Raw genomic sequence first — 12,445 nt, 5'->3', positions numbered from 1 at the left:
TGCAATGAATCTGAAATATATGAAAGTTTCATTTTTATCATTACATTATGGAAAATAATGACCTTTATCACAATATGCTAATTTTTTGAGAAGGACCTGTATATATATAACATAATTTCCCTCTGGGATTAATAAAGTATTTTTGAATTGAAGTGAATTGAAATACTCCTGGATTACTCAACATGCTTCAACGTTTCGACACAGAAGGACATATCACTAATAAATCTGGGCTTTTTTTCCCCATGTGAGAATATTTCAGTGATACACATAATATTACTCCAAACTGAACTCATTCAACTGTTTGTTGAAGCATGAATTTATTTTGTTACTTATTTCATAACAATATGTATTAATTTAAACTACTCTGACCAACTGCAGCAGTTCTTAGTAGAGCTTGAAGCTCCACATTTCCTCCCTCTGTACCTGGATTGTCCTACAGCCCTGAGGGACTCCTCCAGAGCAGCAGCAGCACCTGACTCTTTGATCTCCTCCTCTGTCTACTTCATCATTGCCTCATATTCTGTGTTGTGATTTAACTGGAAGTGTTTCACAAGGTTTGTTGTGTTGCCACAGCTCTTTACAGATTTTCCACAAACCTCACAAACCACTTCTTGGCTGTTTTTGGAGCTGAAATAGCTCCACACATGATTCTGTTTATGCTCCGCCGTTGACTGAGAGACTGACTGATGAGCAGCGTGCCGCTGCGCTTAAACACATGACGCACTTACGCAGGTGGAAGAAAAAGTAGTTCCCACAAAAAAGCGTATAATTTAAACAAGATCTCAATAGTTTAGTTACTTTCCACCATCTTCCTGTTAATGATATGCATTACTTGAAATGACTGAAGTATCAAAAGTATCGATAGTTTGATTTAAACATTGATTCTCGAGCGCAGTGTTTTGGTATTGATAGTATCAATATTTTAGTATTGATCCGCACATCACTACTGTCATTTCTAACCCGAACCAGGAGCCCAACCTGACTTGGTCCATAATAATGTGCTTAATGTGCGGGCTGGGTCGGTGTCAGGCTTTTGATTGCATTAGCGGACGCGCGCGGCTGATGATGCAATTATATGGCAACATAGCTTGAGCAAGCATCAGGATAGCTTGCCGTACATTCATCAGCCGCATGGCCATTTCACCACACGCTGACCGGCCTTGAAAGAGATAAAAAGTTCAGTTAAGCTTCAGATGGACTACTGCCAGCGATCCATCGCCCAAATGGCTGTTCATTCAGCCGCTGCACTCAGTGGACGTGCGCGGCCGACGACCCAAACAGGTGAGATCCCAAAATATCAGATGTCAGAGCAGGGTCCATTTCTGAATAATGCAGAATGCAGGAAAAAGCAGGGATTTAATGTGCTTTCATGACCATGAAAGGACAAACTCCCCCTCAGCTTCGATCTTGTGCCCTCTTTTATTCAGCCGCGCACGTTCGCCAATCATTAATAACTATGTAAGCAGTCAAAGCTTAATTAAAAATGTTGGGGGGGGGGGGGGGGGCGGGGTTCGGACCTGTGATTGCTAATTCGTTGGGTCGGATGGGATTCTGAAATGATGGCTACAGGCTGGGACCAGGCCAGGTCAAATTTCAACTGTACTTCATCCGGCTCCTCTCAATGTGGAGGAACAGCGGTTCTACTCCAAGACTCTCCTGATAACTGAACTTCTCACCCTATCTCTAAGGGAGAGTCCAGCTACCCTGCAGAGGAAACTCATTTCAACCGCCTGTGTCCACAATCTCATTCTTTCAGTCACTACCCAGAGTTTGTGGCCATAGGTGAAGGTAGGAACATAGACCGACTGCTAAACAGAGAGCCTTGCCTTACAGCTCAGCTCTTTCTTCACCACAACTGACTGGCACAGCGTCTGCAATACTGCAGACGCTGCACCAATCTGTCTTGTCAATCTCACACTCCATTATTCCCTCACTCGTGAACAGAACCCCGAGATACTTGAAGTTCTCAACTTGAGGCAGAACCTCACCCTTGCCCGAAGAGAGAAATCCATCCTTTTCCGATTAGGCTCAGCCCAAATGAACAACATGGGTTTGCCTTCCTGTGGGCCCACTACCTGCAGGAGGGGCCATATGAGTCAGGTGCATGATGCCATGAGCAGTGGCTGAATGTGGGGACCTTGGCACTCTGACCCTGGCTTACCAAAGCTGGCTCTTGAGACATGGAATGCAACCTCTCTGGTGGAGAAGAAGGAGCCTGTGCTTGTGCGGGAGGTTGAGTGGTACCAACTAGATACAGTTGGGTTCACCTCGACACACAGCATGGGTTGCATGCATACATGACAAATCTGTATGTAACATAATTACCAGTCAAACTTTTCTCTTTCCATTGTAATTTTAATAAATAATCAAAATTTTATTAATGACCCACTTAAACTGATTTTCAATTTAGTTGTGTTGTTTAATTATATTTTATTGTTTTTAATTAAATTGCATCGCCCATGACTGTACTTTTAAATGGTAAATGGACTGTATTTATATAGCGCCTTTCTATCTTATTTCAAGATACTCAAAGCGCTTTACACTACAATCTGTGTCTCATTTACCCATTCATACAGCACTCTACTAGATCTCTACAAAGCTAACTGAACAATTCATTCTAAAGAGACTAATCAGAGCTTTTTTAGATCACATTCATACACCGACGGGACACACATCAGAGGCTATGAGGGGTTCAGTGTTTTGCCCAGGGACACTTCGACATGTGACTGCTGGTGGATTCGAACCCCCCAACTCTTGCATTGGAGGACGACTGCTCTAACCACTCAGCCACAGCCGCCCCTACTTTTAGGGGTGGAGCTTTTTTTTTTTAACAGGTAGAAGCGGAAATGCTTAATGAAGGGGAAGTTCTTATGTGAAATAGGAAGCTCGTAATTGGCTGTTATGTTTAAAATTAGTGTTTATGTAATTATTTTAAGATATCATGTCCAATATAGGTTTTATTAATTCTAGACAGTCAAATTTGTTCAAATCCCAGCTGGGATCCTTTCCTGGGTGGCGTTTGCATGTTCTCTCTATGCTTGCGTTGGTTTTCCCCTCCGTGTATTGAGTTGACTCTCAAACTGGGTGCCATCTTTATATACATAACTTTATTGAACACTCTTTGCATGACACTGCATGAACAGAAAACCTTAACGCCTCCTTGTGGCCAACTCTTATCAGTACATCGCCCCCCTTTTTTAAAATTGCAACATATTCAAGTTGTGCCATATCTCTGTATGAAATTAAACAGTAAATAACACTTAACCCATCCATCCATCCATCCATCCATCCATCCATCCATCCATCCATCCATCCATTTTCTTTACCTGCTTATTCCATTTTGGGTCACGGGGGTCGCCGGTGCCCATGTCCAGCAATCACTGTGCAAGGGAGGGGCACACCCTGGACAGGTCTCCAGGCCATCATAGGAACACATAGACAAACGAGATAAACAACCATTCACTCTCTCACTCACACCTAGGGACAATTTAGAGTTATCAATCAGCCTAACATGCCTAACAGTGGTAGAAAACCAGAGTACCCGGAGAAAACCCACACATGCATGGAGAGAACGTGCAAACAGCTCTACCAATTGTGCCACCGTGCTGCCTAACTACTAATCTTCTGCATTCAATTAACTTCTTTAACATTCTTCTATTAGACTCTTTGGTTTCTTTGTTTGCCTACTTGGTCTTCTGTAAATTATCTCTGAGGTACTGATGTTGTATTTATCATGTAACATGCTGTCTGTGATGTTTGTTGGTACTTGCTCAGTATTTTCTTGCACTGTAAGTCCATCTGTGCTGTCGATCTCACATTCCTCCATCTTTATATGTCGAACTTTAAGCAGATGTTGACGGTTCCTTTGTTTCCATACTCAGTCTGTATCTCATAAGATCTTGGTGTTGTCTCCTTTATGACTTTAGCAAGTGGTCTCCATTGTCCATCACACCTGACTCGAACCAGATCCTCTTTCTCCAACTGACACAAAGGTCTAGCCGATCTGTTATATGGTAGTTTTTGTCTGTTGCACTTTTCTGTATGTCCATCTTTTCCTCTAACAGATGTTCTGCTGATGGAAGTCTGGTTCTCAGCTGCCTGTTCATAAGAAGTTCTGCTGGTGAAAGTCCTTCTTCCAGAGGTGATGCTGAATCTCAAACTGTATTAGACCAATACAGTAATTTTTTTGCTCACCTCTTGCACTTTTCTATGCCTAAACGGCCTTCATGTATAAGTTTTGCATCTCTGGGTAAATTGAGGTCAGTATTACGATTCTGTTTCCTTACAGCAAAATTACATCATCACAGTGAGTTCCTCTTTGAAGTTCTGATATGGATAGATCAGCCTGAGATCACCTGGCTGCAGAATCCTTTCCATCGCTACTTGGAGCTCTTTGTCATCACTTGTTGCTGTTACAATCTGTCTCCATTTCTCTCTGACACTGCCAGCATATATCTTTGTATGCCCACATGCACTTGCACATCATGTTATGTTGAACTTGACCCTGTGGTGTTCAGTGATGCTCTGCTAAGTGCATCTGCCAAGACCAAGTATTTTCCTGGTGTGAACTCAAACATTAAACTGTATTTTTGCAAATGTCCCAAGCACCACACCTCTTCCATAGATGTATTCATGAAACTTTTCACATCCAAACACTGCTCCCAGTGTCTCCTCAATTTGTGCATAGTTTCTTTCAGCTGATGTCATTGTCCGTGAAGCACAGGCAAGACTGCAAACCATGCTGAGTCGTGCTGCTGAAGCAAGATTGCTCCTAATGCATCTTGTGAAGTGTCGATGGACACTTTCACTTGAAGAGAGAGATCATAAAACTTTAACACTGGACCCAACATTTTTCAGTCAGGTCATCTGGATAGTTTCTCTTTATTGTGCTGAAACGTTTCGCCTTTGATCCGGAAGACTTCATCAGTCAAGGAAACACACAAAACAAAAATGATTCTTCCTCCAACTGCTTACTCCAAAGTGGAACAAACCAGTTATGTTGGTGCTAAGATGGTCTCTTTGTCACGCCCCCTCCTCCATTGCCGGCCTACTTCCTTGTTGACAGTTGTGTCAAACTGGTTGAAAACAACAAAGTCCATGCTCAATAATCCAGGTATATAATCCAACATTTTTCAATCATTTTTCATTTGGACAGTTTATTTTTTTGTGTTGAAACGTTTTGCCTTCGATCCGGAAGGCTTCATACTAGGAATGCACGATATAAACAGTATACGGTAGAAATTCACAAAATACTAACAATAATATGTTCATCTTACTTGTGAAAAGTTATCCCCCGAGATCTGACGTCAACAGTCCGTCGATTCGAACAGAAATAAGCTGCGAAGTGCTGAGACATCTTCTGCTTTAACCAAATAAGGACGACCGCTCCAAGATGGCGGCTGAAATTCCTGCGCCGCAGCAGCCAATGAGAGATCTAGTGATTATATCTATGGTGATGACCAATGGAACGCAACGCAAGCCTGTGACGTCACGTTAAGTCTACGTGGAAGCAGGAAGTGTCTCCTGTTCTTGGCTGAGTTTGTTTTGGAGTCGTTATGGCCGAGGACCCTGCGCTGTCTCTCCGGGTCTGTGAGATCAAGAACCCGACGGTTCTGTTCGAGCGGTACAGCACCGAGGAGATCCGCCGCATCGAGCGCAGAGTCCGCGGTGACATCGAGCAGAAGAAGGAGGAACTAAGGCAGATGGTGGGGGAGCGGTACCGGGACCTGATCGACGCAGCCGACACCATCGGAGAGATGCGGCAGTGCTCGGAGAGCGTGGTCCGGTCCATCCAGGACATGCAGCGGTACTGCCACACGCTGAAGCAGGCTAAAGCCGGGCTGGGCGGCCCCAGGCAGGAGGTGAAGCTGCTCACACGCAATAGAACCATGTCTGGACCGGGTCAGTACTGTGTGTAACGTGTGTCCGGTTGCAGGAGCAGAGGCAGTGGCAGGAGAGGTTCTACACCATGGCCTCCCAGATCAAGCTTCTGTTGGAGATCCCAGAGAGGATCTGGAGCGCCATGGAGTCCTGCCAGTACCTGCAGGCCACCCAGCTCTACCTGCTCTGCTGCCACCTGCACGGCCAGCTGCAGCTGGAGGCTGCCACAGGGGGACACTACAGCCCCGTCCTGGCCCGCTTCCCCATCCTGGTCCGACAGGTTGCCACCACGGGACACTTCAGGTACTGATGGAGGGTCTGAGGGCTGGACCACCAGGCTCTGAGCTAACAGCGGTCTTGTTTCAGGTCGACCATTCTGCTGGACAGCAGGTCAGTGCTGCGGGGCCGGGCGGTGTCAGACCAAGCCATCGCTGAAGCCTTGGTGTCCACCATGTTGCTGGAAGACAGCTCCCCGCGCCAGGCCCTGGCTGATTTCCTGTTGGCCCGGAAAGCCTCCATCCATCAGCTGCTGAATCAGCCGCAGCACGGTAAACTTCAGCTGCACCTCCGACCAGCATGCAAGCTTCTAAGGAAGCCACAACACAATATTTAGAAAACGTTGGTTACGTACTGTAACCCCAGATTCTATGAGTATAGGCGCAGCCCTTTAAGCTCTGGGCCTCACTTGTTCCTAAATGGCTGAAGAAAAGAGCTATTTTTTACAGGAGGTTGGCATGGCGGAGACCCGGGCATATTAGCAAAGGTTGTGCCGGTCAAAGCTGCCGAGCTGAGGTGGGCCGGCGCGCATTGAGAGGAGGCGTGAGCACTTTCTGAGTGAAAACGCTATTTCGATGGAGGCTGCAGCTGTCGTGGAGAAAAAAACGTTTACTCCTGCTGCGCGGTGAGATGACAGAAAACAGCAGAAAATAAAAACGGGCATTGGCTAAGAGCGAGGGATTTTACCAGACTCGGTCTGCTGAAAAAACATAATTTTTAGCTAACGTGGCAGACGAGTGTTTTGTGATATTTACAGAATTGCAGTGCCATTTAAAAGGCTGTTTAAAAGTTACCGGCTCGTTCTGTGTGGGGAAAGTGTGAATAGAGGTAGCTGTGAGCTCAGTTGATCTGACAGTCAGGCTGGAATCAGATGAAACTTTACTTTCAGAGATGCTTCTGTTATATTTCAAAACATACCTCATCAAAAAACACACACATTCCTCTCAAGGAGCTGTTCCCTGGTGGAGGGGGGCGGTGGAGGAGCGGAGTGTGAAGTCGCTGAGGGAAAAACACCGATCGGTAAAACCCTCCACTCTGGAGATGGAGGCGAAGGTGGAGACGGATGTCTTCAGCTTGCCGGGCCCAGCTGCAGCCTCGTTCCAGTGTGACGTCACAGCTGGACAGCGAGGCCAGATGGGGTAAGGGCGACGAGCCGGGACGGAGCCAACCTTGCTGCCAGGAAGATCTGAGGTGGCTGAGCATCCGCTTGTCTGCTCATCTTCCATCACTACGCTCTCCAGGAGGGAGGGGGCAGCTCCGCATCGTCTTTCTCGGAGGAATCATTCGATTCACTGCGTGACTCTGCGTCAAAGAAGGCGGTGGCGTCGTCCCGCACATAGCGTCCCGCCACAGAAAAAAACACTCAGCGGAGCTGCTGCCAACAGCGCCTTTTTCGAGGGAATCATCCGATTCACCGCGAGAAAAAAACACGTTAGAAAAGGCGATGGCGTCGTCCAGTAAGTAGCGGCCCTCCACGGAAAATCATTCAGCGGGGCTGCTGCTAACATCACCTTTTTTGAGGAAATCATTCGCTTACCGCAAGGAAAAAAACGTTAGAAAAGATGATGGCGTCGTCCAGCAGGAAGCAGCCCACCATGGAAAAGCACTCCTCGGCGCTTACCTTGAACAAGGCTGCTCGTCTCTGCTTCTCCTTGGGGAGGAAGAGCTCACCGGGACGGCAGGAGGTTGGCGTGGCGGAGACCCGGGCATATTAGCAAAGGTTGTGCCGGTCAAAGCTGGACAACTTTTCCTTCTTCATTCTTCTGACAGTGCTAGCTAGCTGGCTGAAGAAAAAATGGGAGCCGATTACCCGGTCTCACCGTAATTTATATGGACCGGGGGTGAGGCCCACACAGTAGGTGGGCGTGGGCTAAAGTTTTCAGTGCTGCGCTGCGCACGAAGGGATAAACCCACTAGTGATAGCCTTAAAGGGCGAAGCCTATACGAAATAGAACCACGGCTTATTTCCACGTGCGTGGCTTGCTGAACTGTCGGCCGTGCATGTTGTTTCTTTGCAGAAAAATAAAGTGAAGGAGCGAGCAGAAAGAGTGGTGTCACCATGTTGCTCAGACAGCTGAAGGCGACTGGGAACATCTAATTTAGCTCATTTTTCGGCCATATTGTACATCCGTCAGTAAACGAGGCATGGTGCCCCCCACACCCCCGCTGGGCGATTAATTGTCTCAGAAATGATTGCAATAAACGATGTTTGAAATTTGACAATAATTGGTAATTATTGTCAAACTTAAAGAAATGTTGGTTAATTTTGTGTAGTACCTTTTTGAGCACTGGATGGCAGTATAAGACTGTTTGAACTGAAGGATGGATAGTGAGGGAGTGAGCAGCGTGTCTCTTTAAGAAAAATGGGAGAGAGGCCCCTTGACATGACATGGGCCGTCTCTCTTTGGTTCTCAAAATGGCGGATGCTTTGTGTGGTTTGAGCTCTTTAGCATAGCATTTTTCACACAAACCTTTTAATTAAAAATCAGTGAACAAGTTTTCAGCTTCTTTTTGCAGAGAAAAACAACTTTTTAGACAAAGGCACGGGTTTCAACCATGAATTTTGGAGCTTCGACAAGACAGAGGTTTTTTCCCTGAGGTCGGCCTGTTAGCTTAGCTCGTAGCTTAGCTTCTCAGCTTAGCTGCTTTTAAGGATCCAAAAACACGATTTTGGATCGTGAAAACAGATTTTAAAGAGAAAGGGAGGGGTCAGTGAAGAGCACCGGAGTTGAGCTTTTTGTCATCTAGTGTCTTCAGTAGAAAGAGAGAGACACAAAGAAACAATGAAGCCAATAAATGAAAATGAGGTAGATAATTTTCATTTATCATGTGATTAATTGATTTATTGTTTATTGTGACAGGCCTATTCACAATCTTTAAACGTTTGGCAAACTCCCTCTTTTTGAAACCTGTTCCAGGTGATAGACATGTCCCATTGTCTTGCAGGTGCTGGGATCAAGGCCCAGGTGTGCAGTCTGGTGGAGCTGCTGGTCACCACGCTGTTCCAGGCCTACGCTGTCTTCTACCTGCCCCTGGGGGGAGGCCCCCGGCCAGGGGACGGAGCTCTGAGCTGTGGGCTGCTCTTCTCCATCCTGGAGAACGTAACCTCCAGCACCCCGGCAGGTAAACACAGCGGCACTGTCTACGTCCAGTTCTAATCTTGACCTCCTCAAAGAAAGGGGGGTGTTCTTCCATGTTTTCCCCCAGCTGCTTCACCTGAACCCCCTCTGCATCATCTTCACCTCTTTGCTCTGTCACATTTCTTCAGTCCAGATGTGTTTGCTAATGAATAACATTTTGTCACTGCACCATGGCCTTTGACCCAGAGTCTGTCCCCCCCTCAGCTAAGAGCAGGAGGACGCTGCAGGAGGAGGCGAGTACAGGCAGCTGGTTTCGGTACCTGCCTCCCTCCATCACAGACTTCCAGCCCACTCTGCGCACCCTGGCTCAGCCCATCCAAGGAGAGCAGCTCCGAGACACCCTGCAGCAGTGGATCAACACGTGAGCTCATGCTTTTTACACTTTCACACACAGACTGGGCTCACTACACTGGTGCAGCCAAACACGTCAGAGAAAGTCAGGAAGTGACACGGTTACTAAAAACAGGAAGCAGAACACCTATCGTTTGCCTGCTCTCATCACAGTAATGACCGTAAACACTCCATGCAGTGTTGTTGACCGTGCACCATGTAAAAGCATCTTCCAGGTGTTTGTCTCCAGGTTCTTAACCTCTGAGACATGAGGCTTTGTGGTACAACAAGGAATCACTTTTCTACACTTATTACACCTTCTAAAACACGCAGCTCTGAAAATGTTGGGACGTTGTGAAAAAACGTAAATAAAAACGTGGTGAGTTAAAAAATTCAAACTCACTTTGTCCTGGTAACTGCTGTTCAGTCCTGCTCACCTTGGAGGAATTTTAGTCCAATTTAGTTCCTCTGTACAGAACAGCTTCAACTGTGGATGTTGGTGGTTTCCTCACATTAACTGCTGCTTCAGGTCCTTCCACAACATCTGGATAGGATTAAGGTCAGGACTTTGACTTGGTCATTCCAAAACATGAACTTTATTATTCTTGAACCATTCTTTGGTAAAACCACTTGTGTGCTTCAGGTCATTGTGTTACTGCATGACCCACCTTCTCTTCAGATTCAGTTCATGGACAGATGTTCTGACGTCTTCCTTTAGAATTCTCTGATATAATTCAGAATTCATTATCCCATCAATGATGACGAGCCATCTTGGCCCAAATGCAGCAAAATGGTCCCAAACCATGATGCTACCATCACCATGTTTCACAGATGGGGTAAGGTTCTTCTGCAGGAAAGCAGTTTTCCTTTCTCCAAACCGAACACTTTTCATTTAAAGCAGAAAGTTCTGTTTTGGTCTAGGGCTGGGTACCTTTCTAAAAAAATTGGTATCGGTACCAGTGTCTGTACCTTCACTCCGGAGTCGGTTCCTGGACGGTTCTTTTTTTGGTACCAATTTTGTAATTACTATTAATTCTAACAAGAATAAAATTACGTTACACATTACAGTACAAATTGTGAGTTTTATTTTTTAACTTTGGTATTTTCCTATTCCAAGCAGTTTTTTTTACAAAAAAACAAACAAATAATTTCCAGGTCCAAAGACCAGTTACAAACCATTGACACGTCAGTGTCTAATGCTCACTGCTACACACTGAGGACCTTTTCACTAAACAGTTTTTCTTCAGAAACAACATGTCTTCTTTCGCTGGACACAAACAAGCTCACTCCTGGCTGATGGTGTCTCCAGCAGTAGAACATGTTCACTCTGAGGGTGTGGATGATGCTTGTTGCACACACAGATACCTGGTTGTCAGTTTGATAGCACTGACATATTGTCCCTCACATTCCACCAGCAGGTCACTGGATTCAATGAGGTAGTGATGATGCAGACATCTGCACCTCTGTGTCTCTGCCTGAATCTTCTCTGTTGTTCTCTGGGGTTTAGGGCTCTGATCATCTCCCTAATTGACATGAGAACAAAACATCAACAATAACATGGTTGTGTTATTATTACTCAAAAAACATTATCTAGAGTGAGAGAGAAAAGCTTAACTGGTCAACAAAATCCTTTACGGCTTAACTTACATCCACCATGCAGCTCCACTGTAGAAAAAGCAGCAAACTTTTAACAACAAAGTTTGTGACGGTCCTGTGGCCCCCACCTCACTTTTCTTTTGTCCTCCTCTCATCTGGGTCAGAGGCTCCTGTGAGGAGAACATTAACATAAACAGTGGACATTAGTGAACTGTTTAAGCAGCTGACTGGATGGATGAGCAGTTTTACAAGCTAAGATTTATGTTACTGACAATTTTTAGTTAGCTTCTGAGTTTAGCTAGCCACGTAGATAAAATAAATGTACACACTAATATCTTAAAGTTAGCCTTACATGGATCATACTTTATTTCACCGCGATGCACATGTTAAGCTGCAGTTACGCTTACAAACGTAAACTCACCAGCTGAAGCACAGGCACAGAGCCATCCTCGGAGTTCTTTGATGAAGAGTCCGGTCGTGGAGATAATGAATCAGAACGTTCAGGCTCTACTCACAGGCTGACTTTAATGCTGAGAGGAGGAGGGGGAGGCTGCTGAACTCCACTCTCCTCGCAGAAAAACACAAAGCAACTTTCTGCAGCGCATGTTGTCGAAGCCGTTCGACAACATGCGCTGCACACGTGAACCCATCTGTGGGCGTCACCAGCACCATAGACATACATTACAGTATACATAGATTAGGTATGGCAACTCTATACAGCTCTGGGTGTAATCTGGATGTAGTCTGTTTGTCATATGTCTGTTGTTTTACCAGCCTGCATGCTGAAACCACGTGACATGTTACAGCCAATACCGAAACTTGACACAGAAAGAAGAGTGACGTTTCAATACATACACCGACCGGTGCAGTTCGGTCGGTGCCATAAAAGAACCTCGGTTCGGTACTCAGCCCTATTTTGGTCTCATCCGTCCACAAAACATTCTTCCAGCAGTCTTCTGGTTTGTCCACGAGATCTTTATCAAACTGCAGACGAGCAGCAATGTTCTTGTTGAAGAGCAGTGTCTTTCTCCTTCAACCGTGCCACGAACACCATTGTTGTTCAGAGTTCTCCTGATGGTGGACTCATGAACATGAACATCAGTCAATGTGAGAGAGACCTTCAGTTCAGGTCCTTTATTGTAAAACATTAATGCTAAAACCACTATACGATCACATGTTAAAAATAATATTGTTAAAAGTCATTGTAACAGATATTTGAAAAT

The 12,445-nt window shown here is 45.6% G+C and overlaps 1 protein-coding gene across 1 annotated transcript in view; it reads left to right on the top strand.

Annotated features, from left to right (window-relative positions):
* The first annotated feature begins 5,509 nt into the window (after positions 1–5,509).
* cog1 (component of oligomeric golgi complex 1) overlaps positions 5,510–12,445 on the top strand; it is a 45,780-nt gene continuing 38,844 nt past the window's right edge. Inside the window, exons 1-5 of the mRNA XM_037689380.1 lie at positions 5,510–5,861; positions 5,936–6,183; positions 6,247–6,428; positions 9,103–9,279; positions 9,501–9,657. Coding sequence (XP_037545308.1) covers positions 5,556–5,861; positions 5,936–6,183; positions 6,247–6,428; positions 9,103–9,279; positions 9,501–9,657 — 1,070 coding nt within the window. The 5' untranslated portion in view covers positions 5,510–5,555. The remainder of the gene's footprint in view (positions 5,862–5,935; positions 6,184–6,246; positions 6,429–9,102; positions 9,280–9,500; positions 9,658–12,445) is intronic.

Source organism: Nematolebias whitei, chromosome 15 (assembly GCF_014905685.2).
Source record: "Nematolebias whitei isolate Nwh7 chromosome 15, NemWhi1, whole genome shotgun sequence".
In the NCBI taxonomy this organism is placed as follows: Eukaryota; Metazoa; Chordata; class Actinopteri; order Cyprinodontiformes; family Rivulidae; genus Nematolebias; species Nematolebias whitei.
The sequence above is the reverse complement of the archived record's forward strand: the minus strand, read 5'-3'. Positions and strand labels throughout refer to the sequence as shown.